The 26,879-nt window shown below is 37.5% G+C and overlaps 1 protein-coding gene across 1 annotated transcript; it reads left to right on the top strand.

Annotated features, from left to right (window-relative positions):
- The first annotated feature begins 16,759 nt into the window (after positions 1 to 16,759).
- On the top strand, positions 16,760 to 22,730 carry LOC121769502 (homeobox-leucine zipper protein ATHB-6-like). Its single transcript, XM_042166327.1, has 4 exons — positions 16,760 to 18,028; positions 19,996 to 20,659; positions 20,802 to 21,118; positions 22,155 to 22,730. The coding sequence occupies exons 2-4, from the start codon at positions 20,596 to 20,598 to the stop codon at positions 22,602 to 22,604; spliced, it is 831 nt and encodes a 276-aa protein (XP_042022261.1). The 5' UTR covers positions 16,760 to 18,028; positions 19,996 to 20,595; the 3' UTR covers positions 22,605 to 22,730.
- Positions 22,731 to 26,879: the final 4,149 nt, after the last annotated feature.

Here is a 26,879-nt window from a genome sequence, read left to right as displayed (position 1 = left end):
CGGCGGTTGGCTCTAGCGCAGCGACGATGGGCTTCAACTTCTTCTTCTTCTTCTTGTTCTTCTTCTTCTTGTGGCGGCGGCAGCGCTACACTCCCTTGAGCTTGTGAATGCTCCGCCTCCTCATGGTAATTCTCGATGTCATCAAAGGCGGAATCATCTTCGATCCGGGAAGGAATGTTCCTCCTCCTAAACTCCCCATTAACGGGGTTGGCTTCGATGGCTCTCCGGTGGGTGGGAGTGTTGAGCTTCCAATTAGCTTGATTCACCCACGTGTCGACCTTGGTCAAATGGGGAATGGGAACGGGAAAGTGATCCTGATCCACTTGCAAAAAGAATCCCTGACCGCTAGCATCGGTCTTCAAAAGCCCCACCGAGAATAGCACCTCATAGGTGACAAATCTCTCCCCCATGTCTTTGGCGAACCCCGTGGTCAAGATGCCAAGATGTTCGGCGAGCGCCGTGATCAATCCCCCACAATAAATAACTCCCTCGTCCTTCTTGGAAATTCGGTCAACGTAGAGAGTGAAGAGGATTCCAAAGTTGAACCCCTTTTTGGTGAGAAGACACCACAAGACGATGAGCTCGATTTAGGAAACACTCCCACCATCAATCCTTGCAAACATAAGTTGGGTCATGGCCCGGTGGAGGAACCTCAAAACGGGGTTGCGGATGGACGAGGACTTGGCGTACCGCAACTCATGATCTTCCCCCTCTGTAGTCATTGCACCCCAAACATCAGAGTAATCATAATCAACCTCTTCATGGGGGTTGGGGTCGAAGCAATGGAACGCCGCACAAAGTTCCTCTATGGTGAGTGAGTGGTTGCGGTTGCCTAGGCAGAAGTCGATGTTCTCGGGGAGTTCAAATAGGAGTTGGAATCCCTGAGGTCAAGCAGAGGTATACCAACATGAATACCTACACTATGGACAATGGAACTGGTCGGAAGAATACCCGTCTTTCCCATACCATGCAGAACCCTATCCGACTTCCACCCAAATGTCTACTTAGAAAATGGGATATCCAGACTATCAACCTCACCTTGAATTTCAAAGCTACGAATTCAGCCCACCGACATACCCACCTGACTATTCCAGTCATTACCCTTCATTCACAAGTCATCCTTATCAGATCTACCTTCCCAGTGCAGGGGGTTAGTTTCCGACATGGTCGAATGAGGATCGACACACTCAAAACCCTCATTATTACCAAAACAAAACTTGTTCTGATCAACATCAATACCAACCTCAGCCACAACAGAGTTTTGAACCGCCCTTGAACGAGAATCAATATGCAAATTCTACAGAAGGGGAGATTGAAGGATTGATCGTATCCCGGCAGAACATGTGGCACTGTTTGAAATCAAATGATGAGCTAACTCTGGAAATGCACCACACATATGATGAGCAGAAATCCAGCATGGATGAAATGATAAAACAGATCGCTCTATTAACTGAGATGATGAAAGGGATACAAGAGGACAAAACAAGGTCTGAGGTGAATGAGAAAAGGGGAGAGGAAGAAGGTGTGAGTGAAGCTAAGGAAAAGGAGCCATCAGATGCGAAGGGAAAGTTAGAGGGATTATCGGAGAAACAAGGGGAGGTAGGAGCTGTTGAGGTAGAATCAGATGAGAAAGAGACACTAGCTGAAGAAGAGTCGATTACCACACCTCCTGATGATAAAGCATCACAGGAAATTCAAGAGGAAGCAAAGGATGAACCTCGAGAGAAAGAAGATGGGGTCATCAAGTGTAGTGTGGAAGTCGACAATACACTATTCTACCTACGGTCAAGAAAAGTGCATGGGCTCGATGAGAACGTGGAAGGATCTACACCTGGAGAGGAAGGAGAGAATGCACCGGCAGAGAGACCCACCTCCAGTGATTTACAAGTCAGATGGGTGTTGCTACGTAGAAAGTGAACTGGAGCTGAAGGAGGGGAGACCCTAAAGGAGAGTTGCAAGATTCATCTACTAGGTACAGCTATAACCATGGCATGAACCGCTTAAGGCAGAGAAGCCTCCTGACCCTGGACTACGTCCCAATGAGAATAAGAAAGCTCAGGGAACTTACAAGAAACACATTAAAAAGCGGGCAGACACGATGGTGATGAACCCTCAGAAAAATCAATGGATAGAGAGGAGAAGAGTTCATTCAGGATCCCCAGTTGATGATCGTTCTCATAGAAGTTTTCCTACATGTGAGCTAATCAAGTTGAAAAACAACTTAAAACCACTTGATCCAGTTGATTGCAAAAGTGGCAACGGGAACCAGAGGATGGATTATCATCAAGAGGAAAGGAAATTGCCAAACCAAAAGCACAGAAGTGCAGAGATGATCAGATGGGCAAAAGTACTACTTCTCAAGTCTCGGTGGAAATTGAATCGAGTCAAGCTCAGATTTGCAAGAAGCAGTCAGGGGCTAAACTGACCCTCCACATCCTGGGAATCACAAAGTTTCAGAGAGTATCCTGCCTTACAACTTTTTCTTTGTTAATCCGCATAAAAAGAGAAGTGGTAAATAAATCGACAGCATGTGTAGTCAGAGAAATCTCACTACGCTTACTTAGTCTGATGAACTAAATAAGTGATCGTTGGACAATTCTCAGGGGTTCACTTACTCAGCTCAATTCACATACATGAGCGCTTGATCAAGTGGATTCCGAGAATTACCCACGACTTGGAATAAATGTTTTAAGTTCAGAAAATAGCAAAAATATTTTCAAATTTTTAGACGTATCTAGAAGGAATTTAAAGTGAAACTCAATCTTGAAGATTTTCTATCAGTGTTTCACAAATCCTTTCATTTTCCTACTTTATTTTAAGCATGGTTTTAGTTAAATAAGTGAAAAAAGAAAATTAATGTGAACTTTTGTCTTTCAACCGGGAGAAAGCTAAAAAAAGGGAAAAAAAAGGAATATCATAAATCCTCGAATTTTGAATTTTGGCACAGGAAGGCGAACAATCGCTGATGTCACAGAAGTCGTTTCACCTTCCTCTCTCTAAATATACCTCCCCGAACTCTTCAATTTCAAGCGAAACACACTGGACTGCCGATTTTCAAAGCCCTCGAACCCTAATCTCATTTCTCTTAACTCCATGCAAATTATTTTCTCAATCAGAAATGGACAACCCTTTTGCAGCCGGTCAGCCACAGAAACCTTCCACCGGACGTTGAGTTCGGTTGATTCCCGCAACTCCCAGACCAGTGGGCACAACGCTTCAAACCGCACAACCTGTGGCGATCCCGAATGTGGGTACATCTCGGCCACCGGAGACATCCGCCGGCAACATATACTCACATATCATCAAGGAGGCAATGGCCAAACTAAAGCGTTATGGAATCAATGCAGAAGAGACAAGCTCTAGTGAAAATTCGAGCGAAGCTGCAACCCAATCGGGCACCAAGACTAGCCCGACATCATCGTCCTCACTCAGATTCAGCACAGACTACGAAGACAAAGCAGAGGAAGGATAGGGGAAGAAAAGAACCAGTCGGACGTTTGAAGAAATCACTTCTGATGTGATTAGGGAAATGCACGAAGTTGAAGAGATGGAGGAAAGAAAATTAAAAGAAACGTGAGGAGTTGGGGAGCCGCTGCAAATTCCTGCAGAAACGGCCAATAGGGAACCCCAAGAGAATCCCATTAGAGAGATTTATGACCTGACATAGACGGATGATGAGGGGGTAGCTGCATCTGATGATTGGAAGAGTACAATGGAGGAAACGGTGGACATGGTTGTAATAGAAAATGCAGAACAAAATGAGATGCTGAAGACTTAAAGGGAGCAGATGACCAATATGGTTAACCTAGTGGACAGAGTAATCTCCTGGATGGACATGGAGACTCAATCCTCCAATCAACCCTCACCGGCGGTCTCAACATCTTGACGGAATGTACCTCAGCAGAATGTTCCAGATACCGACCTTGCCGGAACCTCAAGGAAGAGGAAGCCAACCAACACCACCAGCCAGCCACCCTCTGCAGCTCTTGCCTCATCTGGAGCCAAAAAGACCAGACACTCTGGCTCCTAAGGGAGCCAGAAAAAGAACTAAGCTAAACGAACCAAGTAAATTTTACTCTTTGGTTCGCATTTTTCCCTTTTTAACTTAAGCATGCTCTTTCTGTTTATAAATATGCTCCTTTTTGCCTGTATATATATGTTGGTTCTTGATTTTTGTGTTCTTCTCCCACTTAGCCCAGTGTCTGGTCTAAGTGTGAGAAGTTTATCTGTTCTTGTTGATATATGTCTGTGTATGTTCTGTGTTCTTCCCACACTTAGCCCATTGCGGGGTCTAAGCGTGAGAAGTTTTTGTTAGGAGTATGTTTTGTGTAGTTTTGGTTTTCTATCTGTTCTTCTCACACTTAGCCCATTTCTTGGTCTAAGCGTGAGAAGTTTGTCTATTTTTTCTGTTATAGTTGTTCGTGTTTCAAGTTGATATGTTTTTATCTTCTCCCACTTAGCCCACTGCTAGGTCTAAGTGTAAGAAGTTTGTTTCTCTGTTTTGACACTAACAACCTTGTTTTCCACTCCATCAAGTCACTTGAGGACAAGCTGTAATGAAATGGGAGAGGGGGAACAGTTGGTGTAGTGAGTGTCAGCGTTGTGTGTTTTGTTTAGCTAGGATTCTTCTGTTAGTTGTTTTGTTTTATGTATTTTTTAGATAAGTTTAAGAAAATAAAGGCAAGATTCCCTTAGTAAGGGTGATTGAAGAGAGGATACATGTTGAAACGTGAGATTTCCTTCTTTAGTAAACCAAAATATGCTTGGAGGATGTAAGAAAGATGGAAGTAGCTTAAATATAATCCCTCTATGAAGCCCTCTAAATGTGAGTTAGAAGCCAAAGTAGAACACTTTCTACTAAAATAGAAAAAGAGAGAGGTCGCCATTGATGCTTAGAGGGAAATGACATAGCCTAACAAGGACTAAAGGCAATAGGAATAACTAGTTGAGCTTAATTCTTTCGAATCATATGAACCCGTCTCATTGTAAGGCACCCCCTAGTTACACCTTTTGCGCCTGAAATATGATCATCCCTTCTTTGAAAACCCTAAGCCTTCATGTCATGTGAACAATGGGATAGCCTGGGGCAACTCACCATTCGGGATAAGAGATAAGTTGTGAAACAGGGGAGTATAAAACAGAAAGATGGAAAGAAAACGGGCAGGAAACATTGTAACTTGACCTAAAAAAAAAGAGAAAGATAGAAAAAGAAAATAAGAAAAATGGGCAGGAAAAATGTATAACGTGACCCACACAAAAAAAGAGAAAATAGAAAATAGGAGGGCAGGAAATGATGTAACCTAGCCCTAAGAAAAGTTAGATAAATAAGGCCAAAATGGTCAGGGGTAACTCTAAGTTTTCAGATTGTACATAGAGATGTTCTAGTTTTGTCCCTAAGTTCACATGTCATTTATACTTCTACATACATTATGAACTTAGAACCCATAGGAACCCCAACTTTATACACTACAACCCTTGCCCCCATTACAATCTAAATAAAGACCTTAAGGAGTTAGCTTTTGTCAACAGAACTCGAGCATCAATGGTATGTGATATGCTCGGATTTGGTTTGTTTTTAGTGTAAAAATCACAATTATTGTCCATATTTTGCATATTTTCTCTATTTTGGTATTTTGACGTATTTTGTGAGAAATTTGCATATTTGAGCCTAAAAGGACAGGAAAAAGTCGAAGTTGGAAATCCGGAGCTTTCGAGCTGCCCAACGGTCCGCTGCAACACAGCCAGCGACCGCGGGGGCCCAATGACCGCTGAGCCAGTAGCGGTCCGCTCTGGAGAAAGTTGTGCTGAAACGAAGAACACGCCCAGCGACCGCCGGGGAGTGCTCAGCGACCGCACCAAATAATCCAGAAGCTACGGGACAATTACTAGCGACCGCTGGGATGGAGTGTAGCGCCCGCTGTTCGAGAGGCAGAGGCTACGGATCAACATGCAGCGACTGCTGGCCAAGGTGCAGCGGCCCGCTGGGAAAACGCAGCGCACAGAATTGACCTACTTACTCCCCAAGATTTACCAAACTTAGCCACTTTTTGCCTTATTTGCTGGAACTCGAATTTTCCTCTATATATATCCCCTCAAACCTCTTCATTAGAATCTTCTTTTTGTCATATATTCTAGAGCATAAATGTGAGAGAGTTCTTCATTGTGCAAGAGGTTGAAGAAGGAATCAAGAGAAGATCAAAGCTACAAGGATTAAACATTTGGGTTTTATTGCTTTAGTTCTTATGTTCACTTTGTTTTCCCTTCATTCTATGGTTTTAGCTTATTCAATTATGTGTAACTAAATTCATAGGATTCTAGGGACGTGTTAGTAACGACTTTGATTATACAATTCCGTTTTCTATTTAATATCCGTTTTGTTTTTATTTCATTTCTTCTCTAAGTTGTTCCATAATACTTCACGTTTGAGTGACACATTCGGTGATTATTTAATATAACTTGCTACATAATCGTCGGGCGAGTTAGATCTACTTAGTAGACACTACAATTAGTTTCCCTTAAAACGGCACTATTAATTGAGAGTGAGGAGTTTTCAAGGGTCTTAGGAGCTTTTAGGAGTTACGAATCTAGGATTGACAACCCTAGTGTTAGTAATCTAGGCTTGTGCCGCATGGAAAAAACTTATGTGACTCGTTCTATCGAAGTATAAACTATGCTAGGGTATTGTAGTTGCAATTTGTATAACCATAACTATGAACGCACATCCCTGGAATTCTCTTATCTCTCATATTTTACTTCTTTAATTATTTGCAATTAGTTGTTTATTTGCTTTCAAATTATTTTTAGTTTTAAAAATCCAAATTTCTCTCGGTTTTCCAAATAGTGAAAGAAGCTTAGTAGGAGGTAGTCAATCTGTGATTGTTTTCCCTATGTTCGATATCCGGTACTGACATTTAGCTATACTATATATACTATGTATACTTGCAGGTTTATTTAGTGCTAATAAAAAGTGAGGATTGAGTGACCGAGTGAATCCAACAGTTGGAGAGATAGAAGCTATCTTGACAAACGGACAAACATGATTAGGCAGAAGAGGGGAGTGAGACTATAGACGATTGGATTGACCTTAAGCTTGTAGGGACGATTGCCAAACAACATAAACTAGTTATGTCTTTTCTCTTTACTTTTTAATGTGTTTAATTTGCCTATGTGATTTTCCTTTCAAGGCCTTTTACATTTTTGGGTTTGTTTTATTTTGTTTTAAATAAGAACCATTCTTTGAAACTTGCTTCTTTTCTTTTTCTTTTCTTTCATACTTGAGGACTAGTATAGGTTAAATGTGAGCAGTTTGATGAGGCTCGTTTCACGCATGTGTTCTATCATAAAACTACATCAAATTCTAAATTCTGTGAACTAACAACTAATTTTGAGCCAGGTGTGTGTAAAAATCCGCCATATTCAGTAAATGAATAGATCAGTTAGGCGGATAAACGGATCAAGAAATGGAACCAAAAACTGCGGCGCTGGGTTGATCAAGTCAAAATTAAATGGAGCGAGCAGGAGTTTCCGCATGGAAGATAGAGCTAAAAGACAACACCACAAAGTGAAGGGCAGGAATGACATTTCGGAGAGGATGGTACCCTAGGGATCAGAGCCCTAGGCCTCTCTATATAAACGAAACCCAACACGAGAAAAGGTCTGACGGTCATCACACAGACATCCTTAGGATTTCAGCTCTCTTCTAGGGCTGAAATCGGAGCTCATTTTTATTTCATCTTCCTGATTTCCGTTGCACACACACTTGGTTCTAGCTTTAGTTTAGTTTAGTCGTGGTTTGGTGTTAGTTTTCTGTATTTAAATCGTTTTGGTTCTGTTATTCCGTTTCGAGAAGAAGCGATGAAACAATTTCATTTTTTTTTGTTTGTTTTGAGTTTACTTTTGATGTTATCGACTCTTTGATGTTTTTGAATTAGTAAATTAGAGTTATGGTTTCGGTTCCAGTTGATATGTTCTGTTTGCATGCATGATATTTCTGATCTGCTTTCAGTTTCTATTTTATGGTGCATATCTTGGCTCAAAATGTTTTGTTTCGCGTTGATTTGGTCAGATCTGAGTTTTCGAGTTATGTCTCTGTCTAATTGCGAAGAAATTATGGATGAGTTACCTTAGGATGTTCAGATCTAGTAGTTGATGTTTTATTTCTGAATGATCATGGTTTAGTTTCTTGTTTACGTAGTCATAGTTTAGATCTTAGGAGTAGATTTAAGTTTACGAGTTATTATGATATTTCGTCTTTCGTAATTGTTCAGATTTACTTTTACTCTGCTTTTCATGTTGATGCTGTGAAGAAGCTGAAGTTGTTAGAAAATTTTTACTTTAGAGTACATTTTGCAGGAGACTGACAGTCGTCCATTTTATGTTGTCTGTCTATTTATGGAAAGTTTTAGTTGAGTTGATCAAGTGGTTTTAGTTTCATCTAGTGAGTTGATCAATTTAGTTAGTTTAGTCTCTCAAGTCAAGTAGTTAACTTAACCCACCCCTAGAAAGCGTGGCCGCAGCCATTTCCATTCCGTGTCCAAGTCATCTCTGTGGGATCGATCCTTACTTCCCTATACTAGTTAATAGTATTGTGGGTTAAGGTTTGAAAACACATTTTTTAGCTCTTCTATTCATCTTACTCAAGTAGGATTAAGTTGAGTAGATCAATCTGAATCTCCACTGGATCCACTCACATGTGTTCACAGGTGAAAGGCGTAGATTAGCCAGCCGGATCAGTTTGACAATCCAACTTGAGCAAGCCGCAACGATAAACGAAGATGACGAGAGTAAACAGCTAGAGAGACAGAGTTTTTTCACCAAACAATAAATGTTGTTATTCGCAGTTAATGTATCTTGATGGGCGATGCCGATAGGGTCTGTTCCGCATCCAGCAATTATATAATAATTTTGGTAGTTACCATTTTGCCCTCATATCAGCATCCCAAAATTTCACATTCATTCCACATGTTTCAGTTTTAGGAAATCCTCTCTACGAACCCAAGATACTGAACTCTCTCTACATTCATCTGACAACGTCAGTGAGACGGTCGAAATCTAACACCCATTTGTCGATGGTAACTTCCTATCACAACAACGAATACAGTGTTGTACTTCGCCTTAATTTGTCCGTGTGTTTCGGTCTTATTTTGGGATTCTTGCCTAGGGTTTCCAGATTTAGGATCTAGTTGACGTTTTTCATTTTTTCTTCCCTTCTACTTCATCAGCCGTAAATACAAATTTAAGTCATACTTCAGTTATTGTTCCTTTGTTTTTTCCAAATGTATTGATCCTTTTGATTTATTCCTGAAAATATATGCTTTTGCTTTCTCCACTATGGCACTCATTATTTATAAATCCAGATTTCTCATTAATATAGAGCAATTGAAGATTACTGCTCTTCAAATAAATTATAAATTAACAAATTGTTGAGGATTACAATGAAACATCAAAATCAAGTTATAATTGTTTCATTTGCTTTTTTGGCAATCATGATGTTTTTAACCTTGAGTAAAACAGCAAAAATTCATGCTTTAGTGCTGATATTAGGTAAAATAGTATTTCATATTTCAACTGAGTTCAAGTTTGTGCTTGTCATCGTAGTTACAAATACTTATTTCATTTCCTGTTTGTAGATGCCTGCAGATCAGTTCGTAGAACAATCGGTAGTGAGCTTGTTAGAAGACATACTCCAGACATACTTTATATCGAGGGTATGTAGATTGTACCTCATTGTCAGCCGTTTAGCTAAATCTAAGAAAAGGAAAAGATCCCAGTTTCTGCTTCCATACAGCATACTTAACAGGGTACCAACATAGCCTAGTCGTATGAATCGTTTAGTAGGTGTACCTGATACTGATTGCCTTGTGAACCTACGGATGGACCGAAATTCCTTTGGAAAACTGTGTGTGATGTTTCGGGAGCTAGGCTACCTGCGAGGATAAATGATTTGTCTGCATTGAAGAACAAGTTGCAATCTTTTTGGAAGTTTGGCACATAATAAGAAAAACAGAATTTGTGGATTTGATTTCTTGAGATCTAGCTATAGCGTGTCTGGTTACATCCACAAAGTTCTCTGAGTTGTAATGAAGATGCATTCATGATTCTTGGCGAAGCCGGAGCCTATTAATGATAATTACGTCGACTATAGATGGAAATGGTTCAATGTATGTTTTAATCATTTTTATGAAGCAATTTTCAACCAATAGATTCAACAGTTTTGCCCTTAAGGACTAGATAACTATATACAGGGTTGTCTAGGTGCCCTCGATGGTACATACAATAATGTCCTAGTGTCAAATGCGAACAAACCACGTTACCGGACACGCAAGGGTCAAATCTCGACAAACACACTAGCTGCCTGTGATCGGCACATGCGTTTCACATATGTTCTGCCTGGTTGGGAAGGGTCTGCTGGTGATGCCCGCGTTCTACGTGATGTTGTTAATCGACCACACGGATTGAGAGTACCGATTATTTCATTTTATCTGAATTTTTGTTTTGCTTACATACTTAACCAAATAATCCCCACAGGAAACTACTACCTATACGATAACGGCTACACAAACAGTATCAGATTCCTGCCCCCGTATAGAGGTGTTCATTACCACTTGAAGGAGTGGGGCCCGGCTGTGCAGAAACCTCAAAATGCTATAAAGTTATTCAATATGCGACACACAAAGGCTCGCAATGTTATAGAACGCGCATTTGCAGTCCTTAAAATGCGTTGGGGAATACTGCGTAGTGCATCCTATTACCCTATCAAAATCCAAATAAGGTTGATAATGGCTTGTTTCATATTACATAACTATATCCGTTCTCCTATGGCGGTGGACCTATTGGATGACCTTGTCAGTGGATGGGATGATGGTAATGACATTGGTGACGAGTCTCGTGCCCCTGAATTTGTTGACACGGTTGAGGCACCAACTGAGTGGAGCATGACAAGAGATGCAATGGCACAAGCAATGTGGAATCATGTAACTTAGATTTTGTTTATATAGTTTATGTAATCCAGATGAACAACGAGGCGACGTGAGGGCCTGCACATGGTTAGCAAGGAGGGTGATGCGATAGGCAGCTTCTATCAATGTCTTGCAAAATTATATCAATGTTTTGCTAATTGTGTTAAGTCATTTGTTTGTGTTTTTGTTTGATGTAGATGAATTCTAGATTATCATGGTTTGAAAATAACTTTTTTGTGAGTTTATGATGCTTTTTGTGTTCCGGTTATTTTTTAAATGAAGCTACAAAACAACCCATAAAACTTTGTATTCATGGAAACCAAAATTAACATTGATCATATAGTGGATGATAATTAATAATCACATAATGCAGTGCCAATCGTCCTACATCTAGCGATAACATAGTCAACAATAAAATGGCACATCTAACGCTAGAAGGTCAACGGAAAGCGACATTCTCAAAACCAAGTAACTCAAACATGCACGATGTCCCGACACAGAGGTTATGATCTTCACTGAATGACGTCCATCCACGGTGCATTCTTATTCTCTCATTTCTAATTTTAACAAAGACATTCCATTGGAGGTTTTGAACCCACAGCTTCACCGGATAGATGTCATCATCCTCTGCATCATTGGTTTTCCAACACTCTGTGGGTAAACTCTACAACGAATGTTGGGTCTTTACCATTTATGGAATATTTATACTGGGACTCCTAAAATGGAACACCCAAATATGGTTAACCGGGACTCCTAAAGTGGGACGGAGAGAATATTATATTTAAATCATTCTTATTAATGATGATAAAAGGCTCTACACATATTATATGACTCATATAAATTAGAAAAAAAAATCTAATCCTAACCACTATGGAAATGTAAATCAAATCCTAATAACTAAACAAAATATAAGCTAAATAATTACACAGAGAGATTATTGCCCCATCTCTAGAATAAAGTAAAATTCTAGGTAGGTCTCTATCAACATCTCTACGGTTGAAAATCACCTTGACCTCAAGATGGTAGTTAGGAAAATAATATTTTTTTCCCACTGTCGTTGTTTTGGTCATCTTTTGCAATAAAAAATGTATCATTTAGTTGACGTGAGACTTCTTCAGTTCCGTAACCAATGATGACCATAGAGAGTTTTGAGTTATGAAATTTTGGAGAAAATTTGGTTTCCACCATATTATCTGTTCTCATCCACTGCTTGAGGCGATTCGTCTTCGTTCTTGGTCGTTTCTTCGAAGATGGGATCAGACTAGATTTCGCAAATGTCTCTATCAGGTAATTGAGAATTTGCTACATCTCGGTGAAGACGATGTTGTCAGGATCAAATTTTCGCTAGATAGCTTCCAGAAATTCTTGCCATGAGCAATCAAGATTTGAGTTTCGATAATCGTGGAATTATTCAGATGTTGGATGGTAAAAAAACTTTACACGAAGAATAGCCTATGGGTATCAGATAACTCAAAATAATCAATGATTCGAGGTTCGATAGTCGTGGAATTATTCAGATGTTTGATGGTCAAAAACCTCTACACGAAGAATAGCCTATGGGTATCAGATAACTCAAAATAATCAATGATTCGAGTTTCGATAGTCGTGGAATTATTCAGACGTTTGATGGTCAAAAACCTCTACACGAAGAATAGCCTATGGGTATCTGATAACTCAAAACAATCAAATATTCCTGAATATCTAATGTCCATCTTATAGTGTTAACACTAGAAAACCAAGGGGTAGGGAGAAGCTAGACAAAACAGACATAGTGGTAGAAGAGTATATCAATTGGAGGATGAGAACCTAATGAAAACATAATTTGATAGGATATTAGTTATGAATTAATAACTATCAGAGAAATTATTTGAAGAGAGAGCCAAAGAGATGAGATGCTCGTGATTCTACGGAAGGAGAGAAATCAGTTTCTACGAGAGGAGAAACCGCAAATGATAGAATGATGAATATTTCGCTTAATTCATTGTTTCTAATAATAATAAAAGACTATAAATATATTTATATATTTATAATATATATGATATAAAAAAAATCTCATATAAAATAAGAAAACAAATCAAACCTAACAACCGTAAAATAAATCAAAATCCTAACAAATATAATAATTACTCATAAAATAAGCTAAACAATAATCCATAGCTTGACTATAGATGAATTGGAAGAGAAGAATTGCAAATTGGGAGTGATTTATTGAGAAAGGAGAGAACTTGCGTGTTAGGGGAACAGAGAGAAGAGCATACTGGTTTCACAAGTGAGAGATCCCATGAAGAAAATATGATAAATATTTTTTTAATTTATTCTTCTTAATGATAATAAAAGATTCTACACATATTCAGTGCTATTTATAATGTACTAGTTCAATTTTAGTAGACGCGGCAAATATACGATAATTCCACTATTATTAATATATTATTTATTATATAACAAATATATATACTATTAATTAGATTTTAATTTCTCCCTTCCATTTTCAAGTTATAAATTATAGTTTTGACTTTAAAAAAGAAAATTTATTAAATTGCGGGGCCCGTACATATTACACACCAGAAAACATCTACCCCTTGCAAGCGGATCTTGCTTAAGTATAAATGAAAATGAAAATGAAAATAAAAATAAAAACTAACTACAGTTAGATAGTTTTATGTCAAAAAATTTGGATTCAGTTGGCAAAAGACTGTTGTTGCAATCCATGTGTGGGACTAATTTGAATTACGAGTGGCAGGAAGTGAGCCGTTATATTAGTTTCCATTTCCATTTTTTAGTTAAACTATAATATAATCAGATATATTAAATAAAATGTACTCCCTCCGTCCCATAGTAGATATCACATTTGGAGATTGACACGGGATTTTAGGAGGTGTTGTTTTATGTGTTAAGTGGAAAGAGAAAATAATATATTTATATTAATGTGAGATTAAACTTTTTTCAAAAAATGAAATATGACATCTTTTATGGGACAAACTAAAAAGAAAAGTGTGACATTTACTATGGGACGGAGGGAGTACATTATAATGTTAATTGGGTAGACAATAAAAACATTTTTGGTAAACAAATCGCTAGTGCCACATGCTTCTACATTTTGGGTTTAGATTTCTCCAGTAGTTTTAGAGCTCACAAATGGTGGCGGATGATAAGTTTTCACATTAATAATAGCTTAGTGATCGAATGGAAGGTTTTAAGATATAAGGAAGGAATTTGATAGATTTCCGGTCAAAATTATAGTGACTTTTACAGTATAAAATTGGGCTTTTGTAACATCCCAAATTTTACCCTGGATGAAAAAGCATTTTTCCGGTGTGAGAATCGCCGAAGTTAGAATTAATTTTACTTTTATCTCGATGCTATTAGTGAAATTAACGGAAATAAATGATGAAAATGAGAAATAAAATTTAGTTATGAAAGCTATGAAAAATAATAGATGAGTAAGATTATAAGAGCATCCACAATGGCTTTCGCCTAGCCATAGCCTAGCCACAAACTCCTCATGCCACATCATCAGCACTAAAAATCCTTCTGCCACATCATCAGGACAAGCAAATAGCTCAGCAATAGCCTAGCAATAGCCTAGTCACATCACTCAAAATTATATAAGCTGAATAATTGACAATCACACAAAATACGAAATTAAATTGACGACACAGATGTAGGAAAATCCAATAATTTTATTTAAATTAAAAAAAACTAACGACGTGCAGTCCTCCGCGCCCACAACTCTTCAATTAAATCCTTTTGGAGTCCAATATGAGCATCCGTTTGGCGCATGTCGGCATGTGCTTGGAGGAGGCCGGCTTCATCGTGCGGGACCCCACTTCGTACGTTGGGAGCCGCCATGCCGTGGCTTGGACCGGCTTCATTATCGTCGTTGGCCCAACTAGTCAGTTGTACAACTTCATCTTCGACAATCATGTTGTGCATGATAATACAGGCGTACATTATATCAGCAATGCAGTCGATATGCCACAAATGCGTTGGACCCCTAATTGCCGCCCATCGAGACTGGAGCACACCAAATGCGCGCTCCACGCCCTTGTGCGTCGACTCCTGCCGTTCCTCAAAGTAGGCCTCCTCTCATCTGATGCGCATCTGATCGTCTTCACAAAGACGGGCTACCTAGGGTATATCTCATCCGCCAAGTAGTAGCCCATATCATGCCGGTTGCCGTTGGTGACAAAACTAATGGCCGGACCGACGCCCTGGCACTGCTCGTTGAAAAGGGGCGACGAGTTGAGGACGTTGAGGTCGTTGTTCGACCCGGCTATCCCAAAATACACATGCCAAATCCACAGCCGGTAGGCAGCTACGGCCTCGAGGATCACCGTGGGATTCTTTCCCTTGTAGCCGCTCGTGTAGAACCTCTTCCAAGCAGCGGGACAGTTCTTACACTCCCAGTGCATACAATATATGCTGCCTAACATACCCGGGAACCCATGCTTCTCCCCGTGCATCTGCATCAGATCCTGGCAGTCTTCGGGGGTAGGGCTTCGAAGGTACTGATCACGGAAAATTTCAATCACGCCCTGACACAAATACTTCATACATTCAAGGGCAGTCGTCTCACCGATATGGAGGTACTCGTCCCACATGTCTGCCGCGCCTCCGTAGGCCAACTGCCTGATTGCCGCAGTGCACTTTTGAATAGGTGTGTGGCCGGGTATGCCAGTCGCATCGTGCCTGAAGCGGAAATACAGATATCGATGCTCCAATGTGTTAACAATAAGCATAAACAGGGCTCTGCTCATCCTAAAACGGCGCCTGAAAAGGTTGGCGTTGAACCGCGGCTCCTGTTCGAAGTAGTATTCGTATAGGCGCTGATGTGCAGCTACGTGATCACGTTCAATCACTGTTCGGCGGTGGCCAACTGGTCGTGGTCGAGGTCGAGGTACCTCCGGCTGCAAGGCCCTCTGTATCAGCTGATCAATCTCACGGTTCGTATAGGCCTCTAACGCTTCGTTCATTCGACGTTCGTACTCCTCAGCATCCCTAACACTACCACCACTACTACCACCAAAGTTGCTCATTTCTCGTTGTTGATCTTGTACAGAAATTAAGATAGAGAGAGTACTAGTTAAAACAAGTGGTGCGAATGAAAATGACGTGCAAAGCGCGTATATATAGTGTTTCGAAAATAAAAAAAAAAAGTAAAAAATAAAAAAATCACTCGCCGGTCCGAAGCCCACAATGGCGGCGAGCGGATCGGCGTTCGCTCGCCGATTTTTTCGCCGAAATGGCGCTCGCCAGTTACAATGGTTCGGCGAGCGCCGGAGATCGGCTAGCCGGTCCGCTCGCCGCCATTGTGGATGCTCTAAAGATCGTAACAAACATTATTGAATTTTCCGGTTTAGGTGTAATGAAGTTCGGCAATCAATATATTAACGAAAAAGGCTCAAATGATTTATGATGATGATAAAAGTTAGTATTATTAATTTAAGTTTTCGAAGTATAATGTGGGTAGGAGCAAGAAGAAAATGTGAATTAATTTCTGTTTAGTACGTAACTATAGAAGAGCGTGTTGGTCTTTCCATGTTAATTAAACTATTTCTTCCTATTTCTTTGGTAGGGAACGAATTATTATTTTTTTAACATATGGGTTCATATGAATGCAAATTTGAGTAGAATGATAAAGAAAAATCTAGAGAAAAAAAATATAACAAATGGCTTAATTTAGAGGTGCCAAGTGGCTAAATAATCTCCATATAATAAAATAATTAATGAATACTATTCTAAATATCAAAAATACTTTCTTCTTCCTCATTTTTTTTCTTGGGAAGAAAATACGGTTCATCAAGTGAGGAAAAGAACCGTGAAGGTCACAATGAAGCTCTAACTCGATTTTTTTTCGTCATTTCATTGATTCGAATGCGTAAACCTTTATAAACATCGTAAGTGCTATCTATCTATCTATATTATTTTTATTCCTTAAAATTGAGTAAATAATGTGTTGTAAATTCTGAAAAATTGGTTGTCCATTTGGTACGTGAGTGGGATGCGGATTTATGTTCGATTAATTAACGATTACGTAACATTGGGATGTCGTTGATTATTGGTTTGTTAGAAATGGTTCGGGAATGTGATATGAACATGTATTTTTTCATTAGTTTGAAAGAGATTAAGTCCTTTGCTTTTCAGTCTCATGTTTCGATTTCTTTAGCATATTTAGAACAGCACAATCCTTGATTTACCAATTTTAAAAATAACTCGAATGGGTCTGAGAGGTTTCCTGAATTTTATGGAAAATTTAGAAGTTCATTTTCTACATGTGTAAATCGTTTGACAAATGTTGCCAGAAACTGCTCGATTTTGGTAGTCTGTGGTGAAAGGGGAATATCTCTCGACCCATTAGGAATTTTTGAGTGAATATTGTTTCATTGTAAAATAGACTTCATGGGGTATTTAAAAATGCTATTTTAAGCCTCTAAATCCTTTTGAATGGATATAGATATTAATGAGAAATCAGTCCAGTGTAATTGTTATATAAGAAGTTAAATGATGAATCAATGAATTACTATACATCTGGGATATTAAATAAGGTTAAAGGAAAGAGTTTAGCTCATAGTAGTATTATTTTTAGGGATTTCCGGCCCCTCTCTTCCTCAACAAATAAATAAAATAAAAGCAGAAGAGAGAGGAAAAATGGAAAATTTATTTAATCTCTAGGCTACAATTCAAGAAGAAAGTGATATGAGATCGTGTGTTTATGAGCGAAATCAAGTACTGTTATACGGAAATGTGATGATCGTCCTACGAGGACTATACGGATCTCGCCCTATACGGGCTATATGGTGCCCACTATCGGGCCAACGAAAATATGATGATCGTCCCACGAGGACTATACGGATCTCGCCCAATATGGGCTATATGGTGCCCACTATTGAGCTATACGGAAATGTGATGTCGTCCTATGAGGACTATACGGCTCTTGCCCTATACGGGCTATACGGTTGACATCATGTGATGCTCGCCCTGTATGGGCTATATGGCGCCCACTATTTGGGCTATATGCTGATAGTCTGTGTGCCCGTATTATTGCCGAGCACGACAGGGGGCTGTATGAGGTGAGTTATTAACTATATGATGTGGTTGGATTAATGATATTCAAGGTTAAATGTGTCTATATGGATGAGATTAATTGTGGCTTTTATTAGTTTATAGTGATGTGATTTGTTGTCGATGCATACGTTGTGTGACCTATGATGGTGATTTATTAGTCGGATGGTACATGACTTACGAAAAGCAAATTAGTATAGTGCAAAGTATATGTATTTCTGTATGGTCATTATGGTGATATATGATAAGTTGTGATAATATTTAATTGTATGAAATGTCGTATAAATAAATATGAGTTTGATAAAAAAAAATTCGAAAAGAGTAAATGAAAACACATGAATAAATATGAGAGAGGAAAATTCTAAAATGCGAAATTCTTAAATACTAATAATGATATAGGAATCGAAGTATAAGACAATATGTGAGAAATTAAATGATTGGTAATAAATGGTGACATCACGTATTTAATGGAGTTTTTTTTAAGATATTGGGATGTTACAGCTTTGGCCACGAACTTTATGCAGTGCTGTGTAGTCTGTGCAAATTGATTGGGACCATGTCACAAATTATTTGGCAAAAGTAGTGATAAAGGATGGTCAATATTTTGCTAGGTAGAACTAAATGGACCACATTTCATGAAATGGGCAATTTGCTTTTGGGATAAATACAACTTTCAATTAATTCATGAATCTACTAATTGTCAATTTTTCCCCTTAGGGAGGCAAATAAAGCTCCTTTATTTCATGTTCTTGTTGCCATGCGCATCTTTTCATAAATTTGTCCATGCATTTTTCACTTAAATGTATATTGCTATCAAAACAAGAATTAATCTTAATATTATAAAATATAGGTTAAATCCTGTCAATCTAATGGTCAATAATTTGGGATATTAAACCTTAATTTCACATTGCACTTTTACTCCTTTTGTCTGTTAAAAATAAAGACTTTATAGACGATATACTATTTTAATACAAAATTAGTCAAGTTAGTAAATAGTGGAACTATAGTTATAATATATGATAGAAAATTAATCAAAAATAAAAGGGGCTAATTTTGTGAGACAAAAAAATGACAAAATTTAACTATTTTTTTTATGGAGGGATTATTTTTTTAGTAAATGACTATAACATTGCACTAACTTATTTCCCTCACATTTTATAGTTAAATAAGATACATATTCCATTAATTTTTCATCAATTTAGAATAATTATGGAGTAGTATACATTAATATATTTTTCTACTTACATCCATTCAATTAACAGTATTGCACAACCAACATTAGTTTATGATATGCAAGTTTTTCCACGATTTTTGTTTTAAAAATTGAAATTTTATAAAAATAGAGACTAGATAGTATGGATTTAATTAAAATTAATTATTGAAAAGATCAAAAAGAAAATACTCTTCCGCCCTATAAAAAATATGTGCACTTTCTATTTCCGTTCATCCTATAAAAATATGACCATTTCTATTTATGAAAAATTATCTTCGACTCATTACATATATACATCAATTTATTTACAACTTATACAACTATGACCCACAATTATAACTTATAAACTAATAATAATATAGTAGTTTTCATTATTCATTAATACTACTTTAACTACTATTCTCATCCCCTCTCTCCCACTTTACAAGTATATTAATTTCCGTGTCATTTCAAATACATACTTCCTCCGTCCCATAAAAATATGTGCATTTTTCATTTTGTCCGTCTCATAAAAATATGAGAATTTTCATTTATAGAAAGTTATCTCAATTTATTACTGATACACATTAAGTTATTTACAACTTATACCAGCATTAAAAGTTTAAAGCACTAATATAATGAGGATCTCACTATGCATTAACAGTACTTTGATTACTATTTCTCACGTCTCTCTTATTTTATTAATTTAGTATTAATTTCTGTATCATATCATATACGTTGATATTTTTATAGGATAAAATGAGTATTTTTTTGATGTGACAGATGAGTGGCACGGAATAATTAAAATGGTGCGAAACAAGGTTTTAGACAAAACAGTGGACTCAATTCCAGTTTGGACGATCTGCTGACGCCACTCAAATTCCTGCCGTACATCGCAAGCCGAGCCGAGCCGATTCAATTAAAGTGCATTTGCCTTGAATTTGGGGTACATTTCATTTGTGGCGAAACCTAACCAAACCATTACAAATGCAGCCTAACCCTAGTCAAATTTTAACTACAATTACACCCCATTTTCCTTTTTATATAAACACACGCAAATTATGCATTTCCAGCTGGGTACTGATACTGCTGCTCTTTTCCCTCTTCTTCATACTCCATTTTTCACTATAAAAACGCAAACACAAAGCTAATTATTTTATCTTTTGATCAAGTTCTGACTTCTAGGGGCTCCCCAAAGTTTGATCTTTTTTTTATCTTGGTTCATAAATTTCCTTTTCTCTGTTTTTGTTTTCACTCATCATTTGATGGGAATTTGGATCACAGAAAAGGCTGCAAAATTTTAACTACTTCATCAGGCAATTTGACAGAAATACCAAGTAAAAAATTAGAAAGACTCCATCCTTCTCTTTTATTCAAGAAAGCATGAAGAGACTCAACAGTACTGATTCATTGGGTGGTTTCATGTCCAATTCTCCCAATTCAACAGGTGCTTCAATTTCTCCTTTTTATGAGAATTGTTCATTTTCTTTTCCTGGGAAATTTTTATCAACTTATAATTATTATCTCGTCAATTAAATTGTGCAAACTCAACATTTTCCTCACTTATTTAACTATTTATGTTTGTGCAGTTGATGTGGAATTTGAGACAATGTTGGAGGAAGAAGGCCAAATTTGGGAGAAGAAGAGGAGATTAAGCGTAGTTCAAGTGAAGGCTTTGGAGAAGAATTTCGAGGTGGAAAACAAGCTGGAGCCGGAGAGGAAAGTCAAGCTTGCTGAGGAGCTGGGCTTGCAGCCGCGACAGGTGGCGGTGTGGTTCCAAAACCGCCGGGCGCGGTGGAAGACAAAGCAGCTAGAGAGAGACTACGGCCTTCTCAAAGCCAACCACGACGCCCTCAAGCTTAAATATGAATCTCTCCACGGAGAGAATCAATCTCTGCTCAATCAGGTGCGTTTTACACTTTTATTTCCTTTGTTCGCGAATAGACGACTAGTTTTTCCATTTCACGGTTCATTTTTTTTTTTTACAGTAAAGGGTAATAGTTCATACATTGCACTAACTCATTTCATTCGTACTCCCTCCGTCCGAGAATAGGAGTCTCATCTGTTTACGGCACGAGTTTTAAGAAATGTTAAGAAAAGTAGGTAGAAGAATGTTACTGGAATAAGCGTCTAACTTCATATATTAGTTTTAAATGATATGTGAGTGAAATAAGTTAATGGAAAGTGGGGTCTCCTTACCATTTATGGTAATTATGAACCATGACTATTATTCGTAGACGGACCAAAATGAAACTCCTATTCGTGGATAGAGGTAGTATCTCATTTAATTCCTGGATCCCATAAATATAAATCATGCATTTGGCACGAGAATTAATATACAATTAGTCACTAATAAGATAAATGAGGAGAATGATTATTAAAGTAGTGTTAGTTAATAGTGGGGTTCACTTTATTATTAGTGTTTAATAAGTTGTAGTGGTGGGTCATTGTGGTATAAGTTGTAAATAAATTAATGTATATGAGTAATACAACACAACTTTACATAAATAGAAATACTCATATATTTATGGGACGGACGGAAATAGAAAGTGCATAGTCCCTCCGTCCCGCTACAAGTGAGGCGCTCCAAATCAGACGTTGTTTTGCAAAAATGATAATAAATAGTTATAGTAGAAATAAAGTAAAGCAATTAAGATCATAATGTATATATACGACTATCTTCTATATTATTCACTCTCTTACTTTACTTTCTCTCCACGTTAACTATTTATTATCATCTTCGCAAAACAACGGCCAAAAAGATACGTCTCACTTGTAGTGGGACAGAGGAAGTATATTTTTGTGGGTCGGAAGGAGTAGTATATAAGTGAGACTCATATATCAGTAAATTTTTTCACCGACATATCTTAATGGAGGGAGTAACACTTTATTCTGTTTTTTTTATTATTGCGGAATTAAATGTGTTTTTTTTGTATGATCAGATTAGCGAGCTGAAATCGGAGCTGAATGTGAGCGAGGGCAAAATTGCAGTGAAGGAAGACGCGTCACTGTCGGAATCGAAAAAAAAATATGATATCGAAATCCAAGGTGGTGGAGCTGCGGCGGAGCTGAATTTCGAGAATTGTGATGGCGATGCGCAGGAAAACGAGATGATGGGTGCGGTTTTTGTCGATTTCAAGGATAGATCAGATAGCGATTCGAGCGCGATTATGAACGAGGACAACAACAATCGCAGTCCCATCGCCTCCTCCGGCGGGATCCTCCACCGCAGCCCACAGTGCTTCAAGGCGAGTGTTGTCGGAGAGTTTTACCAAACGCAACTAGTAAAGATTGAGGAGCACAATTTTTTCGGCGAGGAATCGTGCAGCACTTTGTTTTCCGATGATCAACCTCCCACTCTTCATTGGTACTTTAACGACCAATGGAATTGAAGAAATAATTTTATAAATAAATGGGAATAATCAATATTCTTTCTTTCACATGACTATTTTGTACTCCCTTCATCCCATAAAAAGATGGCAAATTTGGATAGTGGCATGAGATGTTAGGAGATGTTATTTTGTGTGTTAAGTGAATAGAGAAAATAGTATATTTATATTAATGTGAAAGATAACTATTTCCAAAAAAGAAAATGTGATATCTTTTGTGAGAAAAACTAAAAAGGAAAGTGTGACATTTATTAAGGGAAGAGACGGAAGGAGTATATTAATGTGAAATTGTTATGTGTGAATTCAAGAAATTTGGAAAGAGAGGTGGTGATATTGATTAATTAATTAAGTATAGATGAAATTAAATTGAAATCGGTATTGAAAAAGTTCTCTACGTCTCTTCGTGAAAAATAAATCATCAATCTACATCTTTTTCAATCTACTTGGTATTGAAAAAGTTCTCTACATATATCAATTTAGGATCAATCTTATAATCTTGATGATTTCTTTTAAACACTTCCCTTCAAGTTAAATAACGGGATTCTTGATATTCAACTTGCTCAATACTTCTTAAAATGCCTTTGAGTTCATAGTCATTGTTAGGATGTCTGCCAGCTGATCTTAGACTTGACATAAGAAAGTTCCACGATCTTGGCCTTAATGTTCTCCTTTAAAAAGTGTCGATCCATCTCGACATGCTTTGTTCGATCATGTTGAATTGGATTCTCTAAATACTGATAACAGTCTTATTGTCACGGGACAATCTACAAGGTTGCTTCAAGTTCAAATCAAGTTCCTTTATTAGTTATCTAAGCCGTCATACTTTAGTCAAACCACTCTTCTAAGGTGAAAAATTACCTTATTCATCGTTATGTTGAATGCTATATATATATGGTGATATTTTTTTTATTAAGAATCCTTGGTGTTACAATTCAAAATTTAATAACTAAATGTATAGTTCATTTTTTATTTTAATTTTAAAATTCAAAGTATGTGAAATTATGATTTATGTAGTTCACTTTTTTTTCGCTCATAGTTTTCTTCACCGCCAGTCCCCCTTTATCACGAGCTTGCTACGCTTGACTATGGAGTATTAATATACCAATCAATTTCACCCAATAATTAATATACTTAAACCTGAGGATAATTTAATTGGTACCAATACGTAAGCAGCCAAAAAAATATAAAACTCTTTCATGCGCTCAATAGTCATCACTGCATATAAAATAAAATTACTTTATAGCAACTAAAAAATGAAATTACGAGTCACTCTTCTAAGGGAGTTGGTTTATGTTCGACAATATAAATATCATTTTTTATTATTATTAATAGTAGTAGTAAATAAGTGATACACTCGGATTTTGCAATGTTTTAGGGCTTTTATTTAGTCTGTTTTTAATGTCAAAATCACAATTCATGTTCATATTTTGCATATTTTATCTATTTTGATATTTTGACGTGTTTTGTGAAAAATGTGCATATTTGAGCCTAAAAAGATAGCAAAGAGTCGAAGTTGGAAATCTGAAGCTTTCGAGACGCCCAGCAGTCCGCTGCAACATGTACAGCGGCCGCTGGGGCCCAATGACCATTGAACCAGTAGCAGCCCGCTCCGGAGAAAGATGTGCTGAAACGAAGAACACGCCCAGCGACGGCTGGGGTGTGCGCAGCGATCGCTCCAAGAGATCCCAGCGACACGCTGGGATGAAGTGTAGCGACCGTTGTTCGAGAGGCAGAGACTACGGATCAACACACAGCGACCGCTGGCCAAGGTGCAGCGGCCCGCTGGAAAACGCAGCGCACAGAATTGACCTATTTTCTCTCCAAGATTTACCAAACTTAGTCATTTTTTGCCTTATTTACTGTTGCTCAAAATTTCCACTATATATGCCCCCTCAAACATCTTCATTAAGGATCCTCTTTTTGCTAATTAATTCCATAGCATAAATTTGAGAGTTCTTCATAGTGCAAGGGGTTGAAAAAGGAATCAAGAGATCATCAAGAACTACAAGGATTCTAAGGATGTGTTAGTAACGACTTTGGTTATACAATTCTGTTTTCTATTTAATATCCGTTTTGTTTTTACTTCGTTTCTTCCCTAAGTTGTTAGATAATGCTTCACGTTTGAGTGACACATTCTGTGATGAATTAATATAACTTGCTACATAATCGTGAACGGAGGTTGGCGAATTAGGTCCACTTAGTAGACACTACAATTAGCTTCCCTTAAAATGATACTGTTAATTGAGAGTGGAGACTTTTCAAGGGTCTTAGGAGCTTTTGGGAGTTACGGATCTAGGATTGACAACGCTAGTGTTAGTAATCTACGCTTGTGCCACATGGGCAAAACCTATGTGACTCGTTCTATCGAAGTAATAACTGTGCTAGGTTATTGTAGTAGGAATTTTTATAACTATAACTGTCAACGCACATCCTTGGAATTCCCTTATCTCTCATACTTTATCATTGTGATTTAATCACAATTAGTTGTTTATTGCGCTTTTTAAGTTTTTAATTTCAAATTTCCAAAATTCTCTCGGTTTTCCAAATAGTGAAAGAAGCTTAGTAGAAGGTAGCCAATTTGTGATTGTTTCCCTGTGTTCGATACCCGGTACTGACCTTTAGTTATACTAGATCTACTTTGTATACTTACAAGTTTATTTAGTACTAATAAAAAGTACATCAATAAGATATAGTATATTTTTGTCATTATAATTCTCATAAATATTAATCTCTCTGTCCTATTATAAGTGAGTCACTTTCCTTTTAAAAATGTTCCATCATAAGTGAGTTATTTCCTTTTTAAGCAAAAAATAATCTATCTTACTCCCTCCGTCCCACCGAAGATGACTCACTTTCTTTTTTAAGTTATCTCACTCAAGACGACTCATCTTCCTTAGGACGGAAGGACTACTACTTTATTATCCTACGTACTCTTTTTTTTCACTCTACTTTTTTCCCTCTCATAGTCTCTCCGTCCCACCAATGTGACATACTATTTCTTTTAGACACCGGTTTTTAGGTAGTACTTCTTCGTTCCATGTTGATAGAATCATTTTTCTATTTTGAAAAATTTCAAGTTAATTGAGTCATTTCTATTTTTGACAAAAATTAATTCTCTCTTTTATTTTTTTCTCTTTTCATCTCTCTTACTTTTTTCACCAACCATTTAACAAACTATTCTTAAACTCCGTACCGAAAAGAAATGTCTCTATTAACAAGAAACGAAGGAAGTAGTGTTTAGTAGTTAAATGAAGAGATAATAAAGTAGGAGAGAGAAAACATTAGAAAAAAAGGTACGAGATGAGATAAAATAAGAGACAGAGAGTGTTTTTGCTACGGTGGGATGGAGAATATGTACTTTCTCCACTTTAACTCTTTAATTATAAATCATTAAATCACGTGCTCAAAAAAAGTGGCTCGCTTATGGTGGGACAGAAGTAATACAAAATTTATACGCCCTCCATCTCACCGCAAATGATCCACTTTTTTTAGTTCGTACCCAACTAAAATGATCTGTTACCAAAAATAAAAATTATTTTATTTTTATTTTATTTTTTATCGCTATTTTATTCTCTTTATGTAACATATTCCCTCCGTCTCATAGAAATACGTCATATTTTATTTTTCGCCCGTCTCGTATAAATAGTCCATAGTCATTTATGATAATCTTTTTCTCCTTCTTTTTAACTTTATTATTTATGGGTCTCACTATTCACTAAAATTCGTGTTAATACCGAATAATTTATTTCTATGGGACGGAGGAAGTATAAAATAGAATAGTCATCTCCGTTGATACCGCGAGGAGTATTTCACTGATTTTTCAACTAACGTTGTGACTAATAATTAAATCAACAATACTTAAGTATACAGTGATGCATACTTGTTTGATTCAAAAACTACACCAAAAGCCAGATTCCCTGACCCTCTCCCACTATAGTGTGACCCATTATTCTTTAAAGAATAAATGAGGTGGGGGCATGTAAGGTGGGTCCCATTGAGAATGTTATCAATTAAATAAAATAATCCAAATTATGGGTACACTTGTTTGCAGATCCAGAACTCTTGATTGGAAGTAGTTAGGCCATCCACAACGCTGTCTCTATACCGTCTCTTAACTACTATTTGAGCAATATTTGAGGGCCCCACTGTCCTTTTTTCCTCCATCTCTTAACTAAGAGACGGAACCTGCAACGCTCCGTCTCTTAACCGTCTCTATACCCTCTCTTAATTACTATTCATTCAATTTAATTTATAAATTTTTTTAAAACTCAATTCAAT

Source organism: Salvia splendens, chromosome 15, assembly GCF_004379255.2.
Source record: "Salvia splendens isolate huo1 chromosome 15, SspV2, whole genome shotgun sequence".
Taxonomy (NCBI): domain Eukaryota; kingdom Viridiplantae; phylum Streptophyta; class Magnoliopsida; order Lamiales; family Lamiaceae; genus Salvia; species Salvia splendens.
Note: the sequence above shows the minus strand (reverse complement) of the source record. Positions and strands in the feature narration are given on the sequence as shown.

Excerpts from the sequence above, each read along its gene's own strand:
- LOC121769502 (XM_042166327.1), top strand. The coding sequence starts at position 20,596 with ATGAAGAGACTCAACAGTACTGATTCATTGGGTGGTTTCATGTCCAAT. Across the intron at positions 20,660-20,801 it reads CAATTCTCCCAATTCAACAG|TTGATGTGGAATTTGAGACA; the intron begins GTGCTTCAATTT and ends ATGTTTGTGCAG. Across the intron at positions 21,119-22,154 it reads ATCAATCTCTGCTCAATCAG|ATTAGCGAGCTGAAATCGGA; the intron begins GTGCGTTTTACA and ends TTGTATGATCAG.